The following is a 22,769-nucleotide window of genomic DNA, read 5'->3' on the forward strand; positions in this document are numbered from 1 at the left end:
CTCTGTCTCAAAAAAAAAAACAAAAAACGTTAAAATTCCTGGAATTATCTTCTAAGATCATTGAAACAAGAGAGCCAGTATCTCCATTTCATCCTGAGCATAAAGCATTTGTAAATAAGTGTAGATTCTGTGACAAATAAACACACGATTCTATTTCAAGGGATAAATTTATTATTTTTACTACTGGGAGGTAGGTAATCTCAATATATGCATTCTTTTTCTCCTTTCTTGAAATCTGTAAACAGCACCCTGTTGTATGTACAAAAGGCTGTCTCAGTAAAATACATTTTTTGATGTGGTTGGTTTTGCTCTTATTCCTGAATAAACTAAATCTCTCACCTAATCCATCTTTCATTTCAAATATCAATTTGCTTAGCAGACCCTTTTTGTGCATTTTACATAGGCGAATCTCAGTCCTAGCTCCCTCCCCACCTGGTCAACACACCTTGCATAAATGCAGACATGCGTTTAGCCAGGCATGGTGGTGTGCACCTGTAGTCCTAGCTACTCAGCAGGCTGAGGTGGGAGGATCACTTGAGCCAGGAGTTCAAGACTGCAAGTGAGCTATGATCATGCCACTGCACTCTAGCCTGGGTGACAGAGTGAGACTCTGCCTCAAAAAAATAAATATAAATATAAATATAAAGGTAGATATATAAGACATGGGGCTGCTTCTGCCCAGCGCTCGCAGTTCACAGAGGTTATAGGTGAATTAATCCCAAGTGTAAGGTGTACTGTAAATGAAATGAGGTCTATTATACATAGCAAACTATACTGTATATATTCTCAATTATTTAACTTGACATATTGGTACTATATTCTGTTAGCCTGCTATTAATACTCCAAACTCAACATATTACAGGGGTCCCTGAAGCTTAAGGACTAGGTTAGCAATATGCTAGCAACAACATTTTTGTAACATTCCTGGTGCCAAGTAATACAACAGAACTTCTCACATCTTCAGAGAATTTTTTACTAGAAAATTTCATATCACTCAAGCAGTAACTCATTGTCTATTAGATAAACACAACATGATTATGAAACTGGATGGCAACAAAACTCAAATGGACTAACAAAAGATGTCTATGCAGGAAAAGCAAATTTTAGTTTCAGGATTATTAGTAATAAGAACCTCCAATTTATCCCCACTGGAAAATATGCAACATGAAAAGTAAAAGGAAATTGTTTTAGAAGAATTCCATATAACACAAGATTTTCACATAGGTAGTCTCCAGTGGTTAAAAAGAAAAAAGAAACAAGGAACGTGTTTAATATCTTAAAAAATAGCACTTAAACCTGCAAAAATGTGAATTATTTGATAAATACTTAAAAAACATGTTAATCATGTTTAGATTTGAAAATGTGGCATCAATGTGAAGCAGTGCATTCAACCTTCTGTATGAGGAGACAGCGGTGCTGCCTGCCCAAGACTGCAGAGAGCAGAGACACAGCTGCATCTCTCAGCACTCTCCCCGGCTCCCAGGAAGAAAGATTCCAATCACAGCATATTCATTTAAAAAGTATTCTAAATATAGTAATTAGACTCATCAAATGCAAACTTTTTTCCCCCTTTAAACTATTCTCTAAATTTGGCCAAACCAAGTACTTGATACAAAAATCCTGGCAAAGAGCAGGGGTCCCTGCGGGACTGTGTGGCAAACCCAGACATTCTCTTGCCTTAGCAGAGAAGTCATAACAAGGACAATCTAAAAAGAGGCCATTCCCTCATCCAATTAGCAACTGAAGGGTTAGAACTGAAATAATCACTGTTAGAGCATAGGAAACAGACACATACATACTCAAACACACCCCCACCACCCCCCGCAACGCTCACAGCTGACAATGGCTGAATTTCATTACAAGCAAATGATTTAATGATAGCTTTGTTAAGATGGTGAAACCCCATCTCTACTAAAAATACAAAAAAACTAGCCGGGCGTGGTGGTGGGCGCCTGTACTCCCAGCTACTCGGGAGGCTGAGGTCAGGAGTTGGAGACTAGCCTGGCTAACATGGTGAAACTCCACCTCCACTAAAAATACAAAAATTAGCTGAGTGTGGTGGCACATGCTTATACTCCCAGCTACTTGGAAAGCTGAGGGGGGAGGATCACTTGAACCTGGGAGGCAGAGGATGCAGTGAGCCGAGATCGCACCACTGCACTCCAGTCTGGGAGAAAGAGGGAGGCTCCATCTCAAAAAAAAAAAAAATCAACTAGAATGCTCAAACAAGGATATTTCCCTTCAATGTAAGACAAAAAGCAGCAGCCACAATTTAAAACTTGACTCCATAATGAAATCAGCATGAACTCTGAAACTAAGACATTGGGAAATTGCACTGGTTTGCTGAGGCAAGGCCCATGTCTACCTCAAGGAGTTAGCAGTCTCCATGACTACCTGACTCCATTTTTAGTCTCCCAAACCTTCTTCTGCTTGAGAACCATGAGCTTGAGTTACTGCTGACAAATATTTGATTTTAACCATGAATTTAAGGTTTAATGATTTTTTACCTTTCCTCTGAAAGACTAGTTGAAAAGGACACAAATGATTCACAACAGAGGTTTATGTTTGAGGTGATCACCACCAATACACACTTTGAAAAGTACCATCACCATATATATATTTGCTTTAAAAAAATTATGACAAGCTTCAGGTAAAAATAATTTTCAAAGGGTCCATTTTTCATTTACATACAATCAATACATCTTATTTACATATATATGACTGAATCTTTATTCTATTTTATTTTCTTCATATAAGATATTTTAACTGGTAGGTAACTGCTCTATTCTGTTTTTATAGAAAGACTAAATACCTTCTTATTTACAGGCAGTTTTGATGATGCTAGTTTGTCTCCAAATTACGTACTGAATATAGTTAAAATCTTAATGAATAACATAAAAATTAAGATCCAGTATTAACAGCCTATTTTATGGGTCACATTGGATATTCAAGGAGTCAGCTGCCTAGTGTGTGTCAATTACAGCTGCAACAAACAGAAATCAAGTGTGGTTCTGAAGACCTTGAAAAAGAAGTCTGACATCTAAGACATTAACCACTGCTTAATACTGCTACTGATGGGAAATTCTTACACTGGGTTCATTTCTTCCCTTGTAATAACACTGATTTTTCTAGTGATATTTAACTTTAAAAAGGTATTTTACTTCTTTAACCCTCAGAGAACTAGTATATTTCGGCAACTAACCAAAAAAATAATCAGACACGTATCTTTGCCCATAGTTTCCAAAGGGTTAAAGTGCAGGAATTTTCTATACTGCTATATAAGGCACCTTATTCCACTTTTTTCTTAAAGGAAACTTTTTCTTTGGTTTCTTGTAACTTTTCAGTGAGTCTATCTTTTGTTTCTTCCATTTTCTCTGTGATAAGCTCCTTTGTCTCTTCCATCCTGTCCTGCAGATACTCCTTGACGGGTGGTGGCGTGGACATGTAGCCATGACTGCGCAGATACTTCACAGTGACAGATGTTCCTCCCAAAGTCACGGTATACCGAGCAGGTGTTGCAATCTTAAGCAAAAAGCAAACAGAGGCAAATCAAAACCTGGCTATTACTGTCATCTTAAGCAAAAACAAGTTAAAATTAAAATTCTTGGTAATAACCCATCAGAATAAATTGCCTCATTGTTTCACAAAGCTAATGTAGTAATATCCTATATGGTTTTCCCTCCTAACAAGAGATATTTCTTCTGTAAAGTCATTTTATGAATCTTTGTCCTCTACACAATCCTGACTCAGATAACAGAATCATAGCACTGATGTTCCTAATCGCATGCTAGTAAACTTGGGGGACAGGTCAACCTGGAAATCAGAAAGAGGGCTCAGTACCAGTAAAAATAATAAAGGAACACGTTTCTATTCCTTAAAACCCCTGCCATCCTGCCAAATGCTTTCTATCTGGAGCTAAACTAGAACTGAATGTCTTCAAATGGTGACAGGCAGAGCATGAAGCCACTCTCTGTTGGATTTAGGTTAGCTTCACTTCCAAATCCCTTTCCTTTGACTTTTCCAAACCTATGCTACCTTCTCATCACAATCTACCCTGAGTCTCAAATCCTAGCCAGTAATTTACACGAGGCCAAAAGTAGTGAAATGGCACACCTGCTGCAGACATGCACAGGTTTAACATTAATTGGAACTTTTAGGACCAATACTAAATAGCAGATGACTGGTCAAAGAGAACCATAAAAGTAAAAAGACTGCATCACATTCTAAGTCAAAAATCAGGCTGGGTGCAGTGGCTCATGCCTGTAATGCCAGCACTTTGGGAGGCATAGGTGGGTGGGTCACCTGAGTTCAGGAGTTCAAGACCAGCCTGGCCAACATGGTGAAACCCGGTCTCTAATAAAAGTATAAAAATTAGCTGGGCATGGTAGCAGGCGCCTGTAATCCCAGATATTTGAGAAGCTGAGGCAGGAGAATCGCTTGAACCTGGTGGTGGAGGTTGCAGCAAACCGAGATCGTACCATTGTGCTCCAGCCTGGGCAACAAGAGTGAAGCTACCTCTCAAAACAAAACAAAAAAAAACATAGGTGTTGGCAGGTACAATGGCTCACGCCTATAATCTCAGCACTTTGGGAGGCTCAGGCGGGAGGATTGCTTGAGCTCAGAAGTTCAAGACTAGTCTGGGCAACATAATGAGACCCTGCCGTCTCTTAAAACAAAAAGAAAAAGAAAGAAGAAAAAGAAAAGAAAAATAATTAGCCAGGAGTAAGTGGCATGTGCTTGTAGTCCCAGCTACTCGAGAGACTGATGCAGGAGGACTGCTCAAGTCTAGGAGTTCGAGGCTGCAGGGAGCTGTGGTTGCACGACTGCACTCCAGCCTGGGAAACAGCAGGATCCTGTCTCAAACAAAACAAAACAAAATGCATAGGTGTGCTGTATAACAAAACTCTGAAAGAGCTGTCTGCTCTATCTCTAATTTCTCTCCTAAACTCACGTTAAGCAAGCTTTCACCCATACCACTTCACCAAAACTGCTTTCAAAGTCACAGTGACCTCTACAAAACTAAATCCAGTTATCAATTTGGAACCAGCCCCTGAACCACTGGAACCATCTCACACAGCTTTCACTTCCCTTCACTTGGCTCCAGGCCCTCAACTTGCTGGGCTTCCTTCTAGTTCATGGCGGCTTCTCATTTTTGCCAATTCCTCCCCTTTCACCCACCTCTGAACATGGTGTGACAACAATCAATCCCTGGACCTCTTATTTTCTCTACCTATCTCACTCTCTGGTCTTTAGTGCCATCTATACATGGATGATTCTTAACTTTAATCTCCAGACTGAACTTTTCCCCTGAATTCCAGTATATACAACCACCTCCATTTGCATTAAGATCTCAAACTTAATGCAGATGAGTCACTTAATAGGGATATGTTCTGAGAAATGTGTCATTAGGTGATTTTATTGTTGTGTGAAACTTCACAGAGTGTACTTACACAAACCTAGATGGTGTAGCCCTCTGCACACTCAGGCCACAAGATATAGCCTATTGCTCCTAGGCTACAAACCTGCACAGTACACTGCTGCACCGAATACAGTAGGCAATTACAAGACCACAGTATTTGTATACCTAAACTATCTAAACGTAGAAAAGGTATAGTAAAAATATGATATTCATAAAAACACGGACCTATGGGACCATCACTGTCTGCAGTCCATGGTTAACCGAAATGCTGTTGGGTGGCACATGACTGCACGTTCAAAACTGACCTTCGGATCTTCGACTGTCCTACTTCAAACCTGCTTCTCTCAAAGTCTGACTCATCTCAGAAAATGGCAATTCTATTCTTCCAGTTGCCCAGGCCAAAAACTTACAAGAAAGCTTCAACCCCTCTTTCTTTTCCATAATTTATATCCAAACCATCAGAAAACCCCAGCAACCACGTCTTTAAAACATATCGAGAATCCAACTACTTCCTGCTACCACCTAGGTTCTGGCCACTATTGCCTCTCAACTAAAATACTGTAATCACCTCACCTCACACCAGGTCCCTTGGCTTCTCCCCTGATCCTGCCATGGTCTGTTAATAGAGCAGCCAAAATGATTTTGATGGAACAGAGGCAGGATGCTTAAAATTGTCCAGTGGCTTTCCATGTCCTCAGGGTAAAAAACAAAGTCCTTTTAAGGGCCAACAAGGCTGTCCTGATCTGATGACACACCATTCTCTGCCCTGTTCACTGATTCCAGCCACACTGGCTTCCCTGCATCCCTCAAATACTCCCAGGATCCTGCAGCCTCAGAACTTTGTCTTTCGGATTTTCTATGTTTGGAATGCTCCTCCCTCTTGGAGGAGCAACTCTCTTACCTTCTCAGCAAAGTGTATCATCTCCCATTGAAAAACAAATACCACAAACATACCCCCATCCCTGGTTTCCTTTCTTAGCAGTTACCATCATCTACGTACACATACTTTGTGTGTGCATGCATTTCTAACTTCATCTTGTCTCCCCAAACCACTACCACTCACTACACTATCAGCCCTACGAGGCAGGTATTTTGCACTGTCTTCTTTGATTTGTTTATTCCCAGTACCTAGAATGGTACCTGGCACACAGTAGATGCTGACTAAAACTCTGGGTGTATTTCAAAGAGATTATGAGGCAGTCAGTGAATACATCCCGTAGCCAACTGCCACCAGACCATACATGCCATACTTCATTTGGGGACTTTGTCTTGTTGAAGCAGTAAAATCTGTGTCTGTTGTTCTATTTGAGCAACTGTGGGTTACAGATAATACATAGGAGAATCCCCTCCATATCTCCTACTTCACAGAGAAATAGTGAGGGGGAAGAAACACCACTGGCACTCATCTCCCTACCATGACGCCTACAGCTTCATTTTCAATCCCAACTCCACAAACACGCGCTGAGCATTTTATTCACCTACAAAACACAATACCAGGTGCAGTGAAAAAAAAACAAGAAAGAAGACATGATTCTGAATTCCTGGGAGCTCCTAATCAAATAAACACTTAACACCTAGCACAGACTGTGCTATCAACTGTCATGCTATGGGAGTGGGATAAGGAGCAATTAAATTAGGGAAGGTTTACATCAGCATGACAGTTTGACTTACTCGGGTTAAAATTATACCCACCATAATTAGAAACTTGATAATTTTTAAGTTTAATACACTTTAATGTAGAAAAACTCAACAATTAAATGTTAGCCCTCTGCATCAAAATTATAAGAGGAAATCTACCAAGATTTCAGAGGATGCTAATGAGGATGACAGAATGAAACAATGCTACTTTTGAGTAATGCTATAAAACTGTAATTCTTAGATATTCTTATACAACAGAAGTAAAATAAAACATCTAGCTTCTAAGTGTTTTCAACTTTCTTAGGTAGAAGTTTCATAGACCCTCATAAATGTTTGTCAGTTTAGAAAACGAGATTAATATGGCTAAACTCCACAATTTACAGTGAGTCTTCCCTTCCAAAATAAAGACCCATAGGCATAGAAGCTATCAAGATGATGCTGTCAGGCCGGGTGCAGTGGCTCTCGTCTGTAATCTCAGCACTTTGCGAGGCCGAGGGCGGGCAGATCACCTGAGGTCAGAAGTTCGAGACCAGCCTGACCAAAATGGAGAAACCCCGTCTCTACTAAAAAATACAAAATTAGCCAGGAATGGTGGCACATGCCTGTAATCCCAGCTGCTTGGGAGGCTAAAGCAGGAGAATTGCTTGAACCCGGGAGGCAGAGGTTGCGGTAAGCCAAGATCGCGCCATTGTACTCCAACCTGGGCAACAAGAGTGAAACTCCGTCTCAAAAAAGTTGTGTAAATCCAGAGAATAGTTATAAAGATTATCAACGTTTAAAATGAAACATGTTAGGTTAAAATCTAACAAAAAAGGGTTTATCATATGAGACAATTTGGATTAAACCTATTTTACTTGCTAATAAAAGATGAATTATTAAAAACAGTAAAATGGGGAGACCTCCTCTTTTGGCTTTGGAGGCCCCCCTCCTTCCGTCTCTGTACAGGGGAGCTTCTTCCTTCTCCCTTCCTTCTTGCCCCTTCTTGCCTATTAAACTCTCTGCTCCTTAAAACCACACACAAAAAAACAAAATAAAACAAAAAACAGTAAAATAAATGCTAAATTTTGCTAACAAGTCAGGTGGCATGCAGATCACTGAATAAGAAAAAACAAATATAATTATACTTAAAATAATTATATCTTCATTTATCAATGGGAGCAACGTCAAACAGATGACTACCACAGAAAATCACACAAGTCTAACAATTATCTGATCACAGCAAGTTATGAATGATCTACCAATTTTTAAGGCATTTCTTCCTAAAACCACATTTTTACTTCCACTTTATTTTGTTATCTTGTACTCCCAGATACTCGGGAGGCTGAGGTAGGAGAATCACTTGAACCTGGGAGGCGGAGGTTGCAGTGAGCCAAGATAGCATCACCGAACTCCAGCCTGGGAAACAAGAGCGAAATTCCATCTCCAAAAAAAAAAAAATTATCTTACATTATTCCATTATTCACCAGACATATCAGAGATGAAATACAGTGTTTCAAGTTACAAAATACAATTGGAAGCCAACGTGCAGTCTCATGGGAAAGTGAGCAGGTCACTGGTGAGTTCTGAGGAGCAATGGGTTTGTTACAGTACCCACCTTAAACAAGGCATATGCTGTGAGTGCATTTCCACTCTGGGAGTTTTTCAGGATGCTTACCACACTGTCAGGTAACCCAATGAGTTCTAGAAAAGGAACGACATTCACTCCTCTACAAAAAAAAAAAAGTAATTTTCATATGTACAAACTTTGAATGATATTTTCAAAAATTATCTGAAAATACCAAAACCACACTACAATTTTATTAAATTTTGCTTAAAACTTGATTCTACATCACTTTACCTTCACTCTAAGAGAACATCTTACTTGATGTACAATATGCAACATGCACACAAACATCACATCACACGGTATTTTACCACCTACAACTTCTATTTGCTTCATGTGGGCATCCTAGTATGTTTAGAAAAATAGAGGCAGTTATTAGAATAAAATTAACAGCTTTAAGTAAACTATGAGAAAAGGATCAGAATCATTTGCCTGGTCTTAGTTTCCTCAGCCAAATACCACTTCCTTAGAATGCTCCAACTCACATTTTAAGACCTAAAATTTTTACCTTTAAAATTACATGTTTTGTTTGTTTTGGTTTGTTTTGAGACAGAATCTTGCTCTGTTGCCAGGCTGGAGTGCAGTGGCGCAATCTTGGCTCACTGCAACCTCTGACTCCCCGGTTCAAGCAATTCTCCTGCCTCAGCCTCCCGAGTAGCTGGGATAACAGGCACGCAACCACCACGCCCAGCTAATTTTTGTATTTTTAGTAGAGACGGGTTTCATCACGTAGGCCAGGATGGTCTCCATCTCCTGACCTCGTGATCCGCCCGCCGCAGCCTCCCAAAGTGCTGGGATTACAAGCATGAGCCACAGTGCCCAGCCAATTACATGTAATTTTACGTGTAAAATTGCATTGTAAAAGCAAGAGATATTTTAACATCACTTTAGTGTGTTATTATGCAAAGAATAAATGACACTATGGGTTTGATGAAAACTTCAATTACTCTAAAAGGATGCTTCTATTCTATTAACAGACTTAAGGCAGGTGAAGGAGCAATTAACATATACCGTGACAAATTTCTGGAGACAGGAGAGAAGGCAGAGAAAGTCTCTAACCTGAGCCGTGACTTCTTTATTTCCAGTTTCCTGAGTATTAACATCCCTGAGCCTGGCTTCTTTATTTCCAGTTTCCTGATTATTAACATCCCTGAGCTGTGACTTCTTTATTTCCAGTTTCCTGAGTATTAACATCCCTGAGCCTGGCTTCTTTATTTCCAGTTTCCTGAGTATTAACATCCCTGAGCCTGGCTTCTTTATTTCCAGTTTCCTGATTATTAACATCTCTGAGCCTGGCTTCTTTATTTCCAGTTTCCTGATTATTAACATCCCTGAGCCCTGGCTTCTGTATTTCCAGTTTCCTGATTATTAACATTTTGCCACAATGGCTCTTGCTCTCTTTGGACACTGTGACCCTTCACCCCTAAATCAGAACGAAGACATTCACCTACATAAGCATCACATTTATAACATACACAGTAGTCTACAGTTAACATATAATCTAGATTACAGTTTCCTAAATTGTCCCAGTATGTCCCTTATGGCTATTTTTCCTGTCTCTCTAGTCTGCTTTTCTCTAGAAGTGCTTCTCAGCATTCTGTGGTGGAGGAGGGCGGGATGTCTTTCTTGACATTGAGATTTGTGAAGCATGCAGGCTGGCTACTTGGAAGGACATCTCTCAGCTTGGGTTTGTCTCATTGTTTCCTCAAGATGAGATTCACGTTAAGTACTTTCCCACGGGAGAACGACAGAATGGACACTGTCCACCTCAGCACATCACAACAAGGGACACATAAAGCCAGTCTGTCCATCCTTAGTGCAGTAGGACGAGCCGCAGACAAAACCCCTCAGACACTGAGTTAAAGAAGGAAGGGCTTTATTTGGCCGGGAGCATCGGCAAGACTCACGTCTCAAAAACCGAGCTCCCCAAGTGAGCAATTCCTGTCCCTCTTTATTTTTTTTTATTTATTTATTTTTTGAGACAGAGTCTCACTCTGTCGCCCAGGCTGGTGTGCAGTGGCACAATCTCGGCTCACTGCAAGTTCCACCTCCCAGGTTCACGCCATTCTCCTGCCTCAGCCTCCCGAGTAGCTGGGACTACAGGCGCCCACCACCATGCCCGGCTAATTTTTTGTGTTTTTAGTAGAGACGGGGTTTCACCATGTTAGCCAGGACGGTCTTGATCTCCTGACCTTGTGATCCGCCCGCCTCAGCCTCCCAAAGTGCTGGGATTAGAGGCGTGAGCCATCGCCCCCAGCCAGTCCCTATTAAGGGCTTATAACTCTAAGGGGGCCTGTGTGAGAGGGTCGTGATCGACTGAGTAAGCAGAGGGTACGTGACTGGGGGCTGCACGCACCGATAATCAGAACAGAGCAGAACAGAACAGAACAGAACAGAACAGGGATTTTCACAGTGCTTTTCCATACAATGTCTGTAATCTAAAGATAACATATTAGGTTCGATCTTTAACTACCAGGCCCAGGGTGTGGCGCCGGGCTGTTTGCTTGTGGACTTCATTTCTGCCTTTTAGTTTTTACTTCTTTCTTTGGAGGCAGAAATTGGGCATAAGACAATATGAGGGGTGGTCTCCTCCCTTATTAGTATTACTGACACTGCCTCTTGGTGAAGACAGGGTCGGTAGACCTCCACTGTAAAAGCAGCTTTCCCTATGTCATTAAGAAAGAGCATTGCCTAGATCTATTATGATTACGGTAGCGGTAAACTCTTAATTTATTTTTAATATTAATTAGGGAAAAGATGTCCCACTCTGACTTCACCATAATACTAAGCAGTCAGGGAGCACCCTCGGTAGATATGGCTGATCATCCTCAAGAAAAGACTATTAAAATTACTTATCATCAGAAGTCAGAGGAAACCAGAACAACTTAAGGAAACTTTAAAGAGATGAATTAGAAAATAAACTATGAGTCCAATCTCATTTCTTCTATCTTCATTCTTTCTTCTATCTTCAGTTTCAATTCTTTTTCAAATCTCTTTCTAGATAACAACTAAATCTCATTAAGATAACGTTTAGGCCAGGCGTGGTGTCAAGACTTGTCTCTATAAAAAACTAAAAAATAAAAGATCATACAAACAACAGACTGAGACTCCAAGCACAAGCTGTTTTGTCACTGGCCTGCATCCTTTGTCAGATAAAGAAGCAAGCATCTAGTTCCAATTTTTTTTTTTTTTTTTTAGGTGGAGTTTCGCTCCAGGCTGAAGTTGCAATGGCGAGATCTCGGCTCACGGCGACCTCTGCCTCCTGGGTTCAAGCGATTCTCCTGCCTCAGCCTCCCGAGTAGCTGGGATTACAGGCTCTGTAATTCTGTAGTGTAATGCACCACCATGCCTGGCTAATTTTTGTATTTTTAGTAGAGATGGGGTTTCTCCATGTTGATTAGGCTGGTCTTGAACTCCCGACCTCAGGTGATCTGCTTGCCTCAGCCTCCCAAAGTGTTGGGATTACAGGCGTGTAATCCCGCCCCCACTTATTTCTAAACTGTTGATGACTTTTCTTAAAAATAACTTTCATTTCCTCTGGAATTACTGAACGCGAAGTATTAATGAGGGTCTGATTCAAACAGAAACATCTACTGTTTGTCACTTTCTACTCTGAAGTGCCCACAGTCAGCCAGGAATCTGTGCTTCTCAAACTGCCAGCTTTACAACTGTTTCCATAGATGAAGAAACACACAAGGACAAAAGCACATTCACCGTCTGGATAAAGTGCAGTAGAAATCAATCAGGGTTTTGCCTCACAGTGGATCTGTAACTTTAGGAACTTGAGGTCTCAAACACAAGGCATCTAAATGCAGGGACCACATCATCATTGCTGAGCCACATTTGACCAAACTAAAGCACTTCTGGACATAAGACATCAGATCTCTGCAAGGCTTTGCCAGATAGGAGCGGCAACAAAGCTCAGTTTAAAATAAAATCTATTAGCATGCGCAATGTAGAACTCCCTGAAGTAAGTATTTCAAAAACCTGAGAACTTCATCACTCTGTTAACTAAATATAGAATGACATTTTGCTCTACGGTGCCTAGAAAGGCAGTAATGCGAGCTGTCAGAGTAACCAAGACAAACACTGGTCAGTAATGAGGCATGATGTCAAATGCCCATCTTTCCAGCTACAAACTATTTTTCTCCCTTTCTTTTAATAGTAAGTAGGCAACAGGCAAATAACACAGAACTTTTTCCAGCTAAAACAAACAAACGAACAACACTAAAATATAACTAGCCTCTTGTCAGGTGAATTGACAATCTGTATTTAGTATAATCAACTTCAATTTTTACAATACAATCATCCTACAGTGAAATATTCTAATTTCTTTTTCTTTCATTCATGAGTTTGATTTTTTTTAAGGATTACTTGTGATTAAGATCTTCATTTAGAATAAATCGACTTTCAAATTTTGAAGGATCTAATAACAACCTCAAGGAGGACTGTTCTGGAAAGCAACCCATCCTGCCCATTATAAATTCTCTATGTGATGCTATGACAGAATTGACCCAGTGATCGTGGTGGGGCAGTAGTGGTGGTCTGGCAACCCGATTCCTATGCTAACAAATAGCACCAAAGCAAGGTGTAATGGGGAAGGGTATTATTTTAAAGTAGACAGTTGTATCACCATGTTTACATATAAGCATTCTGCAAAAAAAGAGGGAGGAAAATAAAACTAAGAAAGTTGCATTTTACAGGGGATGACAGAGTATCACCCACAACTGCTTTGGATGCCACACAGCACTGAAGAAATCTTAAGCATTATTAAGATCACTAGATTATTCTGGGTCTACTTTTTCAGTTACAGAACTTTTACCAGAGAATAAGGAAAAGTAAAAGGAACAAAAATATTATTCTTAATAGCCTAAATGGGAATCTCATATTCAATTAATTAAAAGCTTGAATTTCTCCCTCTAAGGCCAGCCAGGAGGCTGAATGCCTTGCCTTATCATACATGGGCAACGTGACGAGGGCAAAAGAAACACATATGTATTTTTCATGTCATCTTTCACAGACTGAATCACAAAAATCCTCCATGACGCTAAAAAGAAAATTTAATATGCAGAAATCCATTCATTACACAGCAGGACTGAATGCCTACAATAACTTTTGATCAAAATGGTAACTTTATTTTCTGTCAAAAAACCAAGGGCAGTTTTGAAGACTTCTATAAATATTAAACATGTCCAAAAATGTCATTAATAAACAAAGAAACAATTCCATAAAATATACACCTAAAGAATCTTCTGCAAGGAAAGATACAATTCTTAAAGAAAATGATATGCAATGAAGAAGGATATAATTAAATAACAGGAACATAATGTAAAGATACAAAGTGAAACAGAACAGCATCAATTACACAGGTGAAAAAAAAATCCTTTTAGAAATTTTGTCAAGAAACCTATGTGATCCTGTGTTCCCAAAAAATAAGTAGTTTCTATTCCATCATCCTGGAAGAGCTACTTATAGCTTAGTCTGCAATAGGCTGCTTCTAAGGAGTGAGCTTTATGTACAACACTAACCATATTTTGTTAATGTCTTGATATCAAGCCATTAAATATAATCAAGCACTGAAAACCACTCAACTCTGGAAAGTATAAAATAATTCTCAACCCATTAGGAGAGTTTACTGAAGTGTCTAAGTCCTTCATGCACACCACGCCCGGACACTGAGGAATGGGCACTTGGCCGACTAGTGGCAGAAATGGGAAATCACTGGTCCTCCTGCGCCTAAAGCAGTGTGAAGCAAATAACTTACTTTAAGGGGAAGGCACAGTATTAACAAGAGAGATGCACTTTAAATTGTATGTTTCAAAACGCTGGGAGGCTAGACCTACTAGATTCATTTCTGATCAGAACAAAAGACCTTTCCTTGACACTTACTGGACTTCAGTAATATCAATACAAACAAATTAGCCGGACTTTGGCAAAATCTTGCGAATTTCCCACCAAAACCATACATAGGGCAAAATAGATATCTTTTCACATTTATGAACATTCTAAGAAATATATAATTATGGAGTCATGGTGCTGCCAAATTTCTGAAATTTGATTATTTTATATCTGTGCTCTCCTGAATGCCAGGATGAGATCTGCAGATAGGAGAGTGTATGCTTTGAGATCAGATGCACCTAATTGGGTTTTTAGTCCAGGCACCACTTCTTAGCAGCTGAGTTATTTTGGGAAAAGCTGAACTATTTTTACTTCTTCTTGCCTAATCTGTTTTCTCATTCATAAAATGGGTGTAACTGTAACTTGCTTTTTATGGTTGCTGGGAGGATTAAATAAGATGAAACAGTTAAAAACTGCACCAGTTGCTTGCTCCAAACAGTAAGCAAATGTTACCTATTATTATTAAAATGTGAAAAAAGCTATGAAAAACAGTTATCCTCTACTGATGAAAAACAATAAAGCATTTAAAAATCTAAAACTATCATTAGTACAATTAAAAAGATTAATATTCTGGTAAGACAGGGAAAGACATTCAACTAAGCAAAAACTTACTTCAAGGCTGCATAATAAAATGTTCCAAACCAAACACCAGAAGTTATTAGATGCACTGGAATCAGAACTTTTCCATACTGTCTAAACGTCTTCTTGAATCGTTGATAAAGACTAATAGATTTGTCTTGCAAAGGATCAGGCTCTTCCTTTTTTTCCGGAGTTCCCTGAGCTGTGGCACTGGATGAAAAAACCCTCCTGAACGAAACATGTTGCTTCCCTTGCTTATGGCGAAGGACTCCTGGTTGGGGTGGATGAGCATCCAATGGCCTCCTTTCCTTTGCAACACACTGGGCAGCAGATAAATGCAACCATTGTTTTTGAGGGCCTTGTACCAAAACCACTTTGGATTCAGCATTGTACAAAAGTAAAGGTCCCTTTACATTTTGACAGTGTCCAAAGAGACCAGCATTATGTGGTTCCAAGCATGTCCTGCGTGCCAGTCGAGATACAGTCCGTGGTACATTCCATTGCATTTTGAAGAGTGTTGATAGGTTTCAGCTTCTACAAAGACAATTTTTCAAAAAAATTAGGTAATACTTAGGTTTCCATTTTAAATCAATTCATTTGAAAATCAATCATTAACCATTAGGAGGTAAAAAGACAGACACTGCTACATAATCCACAAAAACTGATGTTAGGGTATAGAGTTTAAGCACAGTGTAATATTAAAATCTCATAAAGGCCAGGTGTGGTTACTCACACCTGTAACCCTAGCACTTTGGGAGGCCAAGGTGGGTGGATCACCTGAGACCAGGAGTTCCGAGACCAGCCTGGCCAACATGGCAAAACCCCATCTCCACTAAAAATACAAAAATTAGCCAGGTGTGGTGGTGGGCACCTGTAATTCCAGCTACTCAGGAGGCTGAGGTAGAAGAATCACTTAAACCCGGGAAGCAGAAGGTGCAGTGATCTGAGATCGCACCACTGCCCTCCAACCCGGGTGACAGAGCAAGACTCCGTCTCAGAAAAATAAAATAAAATAAGCCAGGTGAGGCGGCTCACGCCTGAGGTCAGGAGTTCGAGACCAGCCTGGCCAACATGGCAAAACCCTGTCTCTACTAAAAATACAAAAATTAGCCGGGTACAGTGGCGCGTGCCTGTAATCCCAGCTACTCGGGAGGCTGAGGCATGAGAACTGCTTGAACTCAGGAGGTGGAGATTGCAGTGAGTTGAGATCATTCCACTGTACTCCAGCCTGGGAGACAGAACAAGACTCCGTTTCAAAAATAACATAACATAACATAACATAACATAACATAACATAATAAAAATCTCATAAAACACACCATTTAAGTATGATATGGTAAACTAGTCCAGCTGACACCATGGGGAATAATGTTTTGAGGCCTCTTATTCTATAGAAGCAGTGTAGTATAGTGGAGGAAAATTCAAGATCTGGGTTCTGATGCTTTGGGGATATAATTCCACATAATTCCTTTTCAGACTCCAAGCCCAGGTCCACTACTAAAATGAAGATTACAGGATTGTTACCAGGAATTACACAAAATTTCTGATGTAAAGACACTTTTGTAAACTAATGAGCATCATAAATGTTATTTATGATTACAAATGTTAAGATCTGATGAATTGTTGATATTAGTATTATTTACACTATAATGCCTTCGGACTAAGTTATCAAGTTATAAATCACTTATGTTATTGAATGGCGAGAAGAATTGCCTGGTATTTATTTTCTTCCCCACCCCCCCATATCAATGGTGGAGAGAAAAAAAAAGTGTACAGTGATGTCTCACTATTTGATCTGGCATCAGCACAGAACAAAGATTTAGAAGACAGCGAGACACAGCAGCTTTGGCTTGTGGTTCCAGCTACTCAGGAGGCTGAGATGGGAGGACACTTGAGCCCAGGTATTTGATGTTGTAGTGCATTTGTGAACAGCTACTCCACTCCAGCCTAGACAATACAGCAAGACTGCAAGCCTTTTTTTTTTTTTTTTTTTTTAAAGAATTATAGAGACTTCCAGATAATTACTTAGCCTCTCTAGACAAAGGTTTTCCCAGTGGTAAATCTAATTATAGTAGCCATTACCATATAGTCAATCAGTCCTCTTCCTTCAACATCAGGTGGTACCACACATGCCTTCCCACTCCCAACGCCAGCTCTACCTTACTACTAACATGTTGAGAACAGACAATTGAACTATATCCTAAATAACAGACAGTGAGATCTGAACTAGCACCCCTATAAATTAGCACTCTAATAAATACAGATACTCCATTTTACACGAATATTCTTTATCTGGTGTACAAAGTTGACTGGCAAAACAAAAACTGCCATCATATAAAAACATTCAGGCTGGGCGCGGTGGCTCACGCTTGTAATCCCAGCACTTTGGGAGGCCGAGGCGGGTGGATCACGAGGTCAGGAGATCGAGACCACGGTGAAACCCCGTCTCTACTAAAAATACAAAAAATTAGCCGGGCGTGGTAGCGGGCGCCTGTAGTCCCAGCTACTTGGAGAGGCTGAGGCAGGAGAATGGCGTGAACCCAGGAGGCGGAGCTTGCAGTGAGCCGAGATCGCGCCACTGCACCCCAGCCTGAGTGACAGAGCGAGACTCTGTCTCAAAAAAAAAAACATTCATCAGTAATTATCCACCTATAAAAATTAATTCTGACTCATCCCTCCCGAATGAATAATTAACATCAGCTCCTAACAGACTCTCACAGATAATCTGACAACAGTACAAATGAGTTGATAAGGGAAACTGCAAATCTTGCAAAATAAACAGGCTCCCAAGAAGTCTTTTAAAAAGTGATACTGGGCTGGGAGCGGTGGCTCACGCCTGTGATCTCAGTACTTTGGGATGCCAAGGCAGGCACATCACCTAGTGAGGAGTTCGAGACCAGTCTGGCCAATATGGTGAAACCCCATCTCTCCTAAAAATACAAAAAAAAATTAGCCGTGCATGGTTCTTTTCCTCAGAGAAAAAACTGCCATCATATAAAAACATTCGGGCTGGGCGCGGTGGCTCATGCCTGTAATCCCAGCTATTTGGGAGGCTGAGGCAGGAGAATCACTTGAACCCCGGAGGCGGAGGTTGCAGTGAGCCAAGGTCGCGCCACTGCACTCCAGCCTGGGCAACAGAGTGAGACTTGTCTCAAAAAAAGAAAAAAAAAACTGATACTGGAGATTAATTTCAGACAAAGCAGACTGCAAACAAACATTCTTTGATTATAAGAGTTAAAGAGGGCCATTGTATAATAACAAGAATGAAAAGAAGACATAACAATCCTAAATATGTATATACCTAACAAGAAAGGATCAAAATAAATGAGGTGAAAACTGACAGAACAGAAAGGAGGAAAGAAATCCACTCTTAGAGACGTCAATACTCCGGTCAACAACCTTGATAAACCCAGCAGACAGAATGTCTGTAAGGACAGAGTTAAACTAAACAACAGTGTTAATCAATTTGATCTAATTGACATTTATAGAATACTCCATTCAACAACAGCAGAATACACATTCCACTCAAGTTCACATGGAACATTCAACAAGCAGACCCCATGCTGGGCCATTAAGTATACTGTAACAAATTCTAAAAACTGAAAATCATGCAAAGTTATGTTCTCAAACTACAAGAGATACTAGAAACCATTAACACAAAGATAGCTGGGAACTCCCCCCACCCCCAATTATGCGGAATTTAAACAACATACTTCTAAAAAAAAAATCTTCAAACTTCTAAAAAGAAATTTAAAAATATTTTGAAGTAATTGAAAACAAAAATACAACTTAACAAAATCTGTGGGATGCAGCAAAGCATTGCTTTGAGGACTAAACTTTGACCTTTTTCCTCTTGCCCAAATTCCTATCTAAGGGGTCTGGGGAGTCACACCCTGCAAACCATGAAATTCCATCAGAGGGGTTTTATTTAACCCTATATAAATGGCTACTTTCCAACTTGACTCTGGCATAACATCACATGACAGAGAAGGAAATCAAAATATTTTACCCCAAAACATGTTTCTTTGCCATATTTTCAAATGACCCTGCAAAGCCATTTTTTTTTTTTTTTTGGTGGAGAAAACTGTATTTGTAAAGACTCTATTAACATAATCGGATCCCCGCTTCCAGGTCCTCTCAATCCTGAAGCGGTTAACTGGGAGTCTAGCACCTTTTAAAGGTCCGAATAGGAAACATTTGCCATTTATTGTCTCTAAGGGTGGCCACCTTTGAGACTTCATCTTCACCTATCAAGGTTCATCTACCAAGAACCTTGGTATCCACAACCCCTTATCTTAATTCAGACACTCTTTTTCTATTGATTCCAGGTCTTTAGATAGTAACTCTTCCAACCAATTGCCAATCAGAAAATCTTTTAATCCAGTTATGACCCATATGCCCCCACTTTGAATTGTCCTGCTTTTCCAGGTGGAACCAATGTCTGTGTATACCCTACATATACTGACTGATGTCTTATGCCTCCCTAAAATGTTTAAAGCCAAGCTGTAACCAAACGACCTTAGGCACTTGTTCTCAGAACTTCTTGAGACTGCCTCAGACCTTGGTCACTCATTTGGTTCAAAATAAACCTCCTTAAACATTTCATAGAGTTTGACTCTTTCATCAACAGCTTACAGGAGGAATGCACATATTAGAAAAGAAGTAAGATCTAAACTCAATAAGCTAAGTTACCTCCTTAAGAAACTAGAAAAGAGGAGCAAGCAGAAAGAAACAATAAAAATCAGAGCAGAAAGCAACGAACATGAGGAAAAGAAAACAAAAAATATCAACAAAACCAAAACCTAGTACTTTGGGGAAAAAAATGAATAAAATTCATAAATCTCTAACCAAGATAAACTAAGAGAGAAAACAAATGACCAATATTAGAAATAAAAGAGGAGTCATAACAACTGATCCCACAGATATTAAAAAAGCAATAAAGGAATACTATGAATAACTTTAACTCTATGCCTGTGAGAAAAGATCTTATCTGAGGAATGCAAGTCTTTTTAACTATCAGGCCCAAAGAGACATTAAAATGAGACCGAAATCACGCCCCACCTCCCCTCACCAACCCACCTCCTCTGAGCTGTGTATTCACCTCTTGAAACTGCTTGTTATTGCCATAAGTAACTATGAATTAACCTAATAATGCTATAATTCACAATCTATAGCTTAACAACGTATAGCCAATAACTCAATGCTACGTCTGTAAACCAGTGAGAATTCCTGACAAACAACTCTTTATTAGTTCATTCCCTGTCCCCCACAATTTTGCCTTTAAAAATCCACTTACTTATAACTGCTGCTAGTAAGTGTGTATATTCAGGGCAACTTGAGTCTATGCTCCTGGGTTGCAATCCTCAGGCTTTGCCCAAATAATCTCTTTACTTACAATAATTTTGCTTCAGCTTGTTTCAGGTTGACATCCACAAATTTGATAAGTCAGATGAAATGGACCAAGTCCTCAAAAAGACAAACTGCCAAAACCCACACAAGGAGAAATAAAAGACTTTACTAACCTTATATTCATTATTCATTAAAGAAATGGAATCAAAAATTAATATCCTTTCCAAAAACAAACAAAAAAAGAACCCAGGCTCAGACTGACTAGTGAATTCTACCAAACATTTAAGGAAAAAATAATACAATTCAGAAAACAGAGGCAGAGAAGACTTACTAACTCATTCCACGAGGCCAAAAGTGGCCCTAATACCAAAACCAGCTACATATAATCCAAGAAAGGAAAACTACAGACTAATACTTCTTATAAACATAGAAAGTAAAAATCCTCAACAAAATAATAGCAAGTCAAATCCAACAATGTCTAAAAACTATCATACACCCTGACCCAATGGGATTTAATCCAGATATGCAAAGGTATATCTAAGAATCAACTTAAAGGTATATTTAAGAATCAACTGAGAATAAAAATGAAATTGTAATCTCCCAACTGACTGAATGGACCTCTCTTGGCCAAGGGGACCCTGGTGAAACCTTGGAAGCTGAGTTCAGGTCACACGCCTGTTACAGGTAGTTAGACAGGTATGGCGCGGGCAGGAGGGGGCTCTTTCCCACCCACTAGAGATGTCAGGTGATGGTTCAGCAATTATCACACTACCTTTCTAAAAGTGATAAATTGGCAGCAGGGGCCAGAGAGAGGCCATTTCCTGATGGCCCACACCTGTTATACTAAAGCGTTAATTGAATGCACCAGGGAGAAGCAAAAAGGGCTTCCAATAAAATCTCAGGTATTGGACGAGTGCGCCGGGCACATGCATTAAGAGACAAAATGGCAGAGTATGACCTCCCAGGGTCACTCCACAGGAAAAGGGAAGAAAGCCTCAGATGGACGTGTATACAACTTCCTAAACACACTGCTCGTCCTCACTTCCCAAGTGTAAGGAGGGCACTGTACATGCAGGTAGCCCACCCTAAGGAGAATCATGGGAAAAGCGTGCAAGACACTGGAAGTGGGTCTGCCTATAAAGTCCTAGGATCACGGTTAAACACTGCACTTACCCTTCACATGCCCGCTTGGGTCTTTCCCAAGCATACTTTCTTTCTTGTTCTAAAGCTTTTTTGAAAAATCTTCCACTACTTCTCTGAAACTTGCCTCGGTCTCTTTTTCTTCCTTATGTCCATCAGTCAAATTCTATCTTCTGAGGAGGCAAGAAATGAGATTGCTGCAGACCCGTATGAATTCGTCACTGGTAACTTTTGGATACCTTCCACCACTAACACACCCTTCAATATACCCCATCTCACTAACCTCCATTAGGCTTTCTTCCCTAGGAGATAAACAGAAACCAGCTCTCCAAAAGACTCCACACTGATAATGTCGATTACTAGCTTATCTTCCCATGTACAGAACAAAGACAAGATGAGATTAATTATTCTGATACAATGACAGGGACAGGAGGCAGAGAAATTCTAGGCAGACAGGGACAGGTCCCTGGCAAAACCCCACCTTTGAGCAGGAAGCCTGAAATCCACAGCCCAAAGTGAGAACTTCCAAATCTGTGTGCTCGCTCTCTCCCAATTGGTTCGTTTGTTTGTTTGTTTGTTTTTTGAGACGGAGTCTCGCTCTGTCGCCCAGGCTGGAGTGCAGTGGTGCGATCTCGGCTCACTGCAAGCTCCGCCTCCTGGGTTCAAGCCATTCTCCTGCCTCAGCTTCCCGAGTAGCTGGGACTACAGGCACCTGCCATCACGCCCACCTAATTTTTGTATTTTTAGTAGAGACGGGGTTTCACCATTTTAGCCAGGATGGTCTCAATCTCCTGACCTTGTGATCTGCCCGCCTCGGCCTCCCAAAGTGCTGGGATTACAGGCGTGAGCCACCACGCCCGGCCCAATTGGTTCTTTCTGAATGTCTTTTTACCAATCGAATGTTGTCTTTTCCAAAACTACCTACAGCTCGGCCCCATCCTGTGCCTACAAAGACCCCAGACTCAGCTGACAGAGGGGAGAAGTGGCTGGGCATCAGGAAAAAACAGCCGGACCTCAAGAGAGGCACCTTGACTTCAGAGACGATGGCTGGATGAGGCAGAGAGGCAACTTAATTTCAGGGGAGAGCGACCTGCCCTTCTCAGCCCCTTTCCAGCTCATCTCCCTGCTGAAAGAGGCTTTCAT

General features: G+C 40.4%; 1 protein-coding gene across 4 annotated transcripts in view; it reads right to left on the minus strand.

The window, feature by feature from the left end:
- Positions 1-2,542: 2,542 nt before the first annotated feature.
- FAM210A (family with sequence similarity 210 member A) overlaps positions 2,543-22,769 on the minus strand; it is a 58,237-nt gene continuing 38,010 nt past the window's right edge. For 3 of the 4 annotated variants that reach the window (XM_032152886.2, XM_032152888.2, XM_058438693.1), the window contains 3 exons: positions 15,171-15,671; positions 8,652-8,763; positions 2,543-3,522 (listed from right to left, as the gene is read on the minus strand). In XM_032152886.2, the coding sequence (XP_032008777.1) occupies positions 3,289-3,522; positions 8,652-8,763; positions 15,171-15,643 (819 nt within the window). In that variant the 5' untranslated portion in view covers positions 15,644-15,671 and the 3' untranslated portion in view covers positions 2,543-3,288. Of the gene's footprint in view, positions 3,523-8,651; positions 8,764-15,170; positions 15,672-16,456; positions 16,635-22,769 lie in introns of all 4 variants that reach the window. The other variant, XM_058438691.1, reaches the window with a different exon arrangement.

This window comes from Hylobates moloch, unplaced genomic scaffold (assembly GCF_009828535.3).
Source record: "Hylobates moloch isolate HMO894 unplaced genomic scaffold, HMol_V3 SCAFFOLD_5, whole genome shotgun sequence".
Taxonomy (NCBI): domain Eukaryota; kingdom Metazoa; phylum Chordata; class Mammalia; order Primates; family Hylobatidae; genus Hylobates; species Hylobates moloch.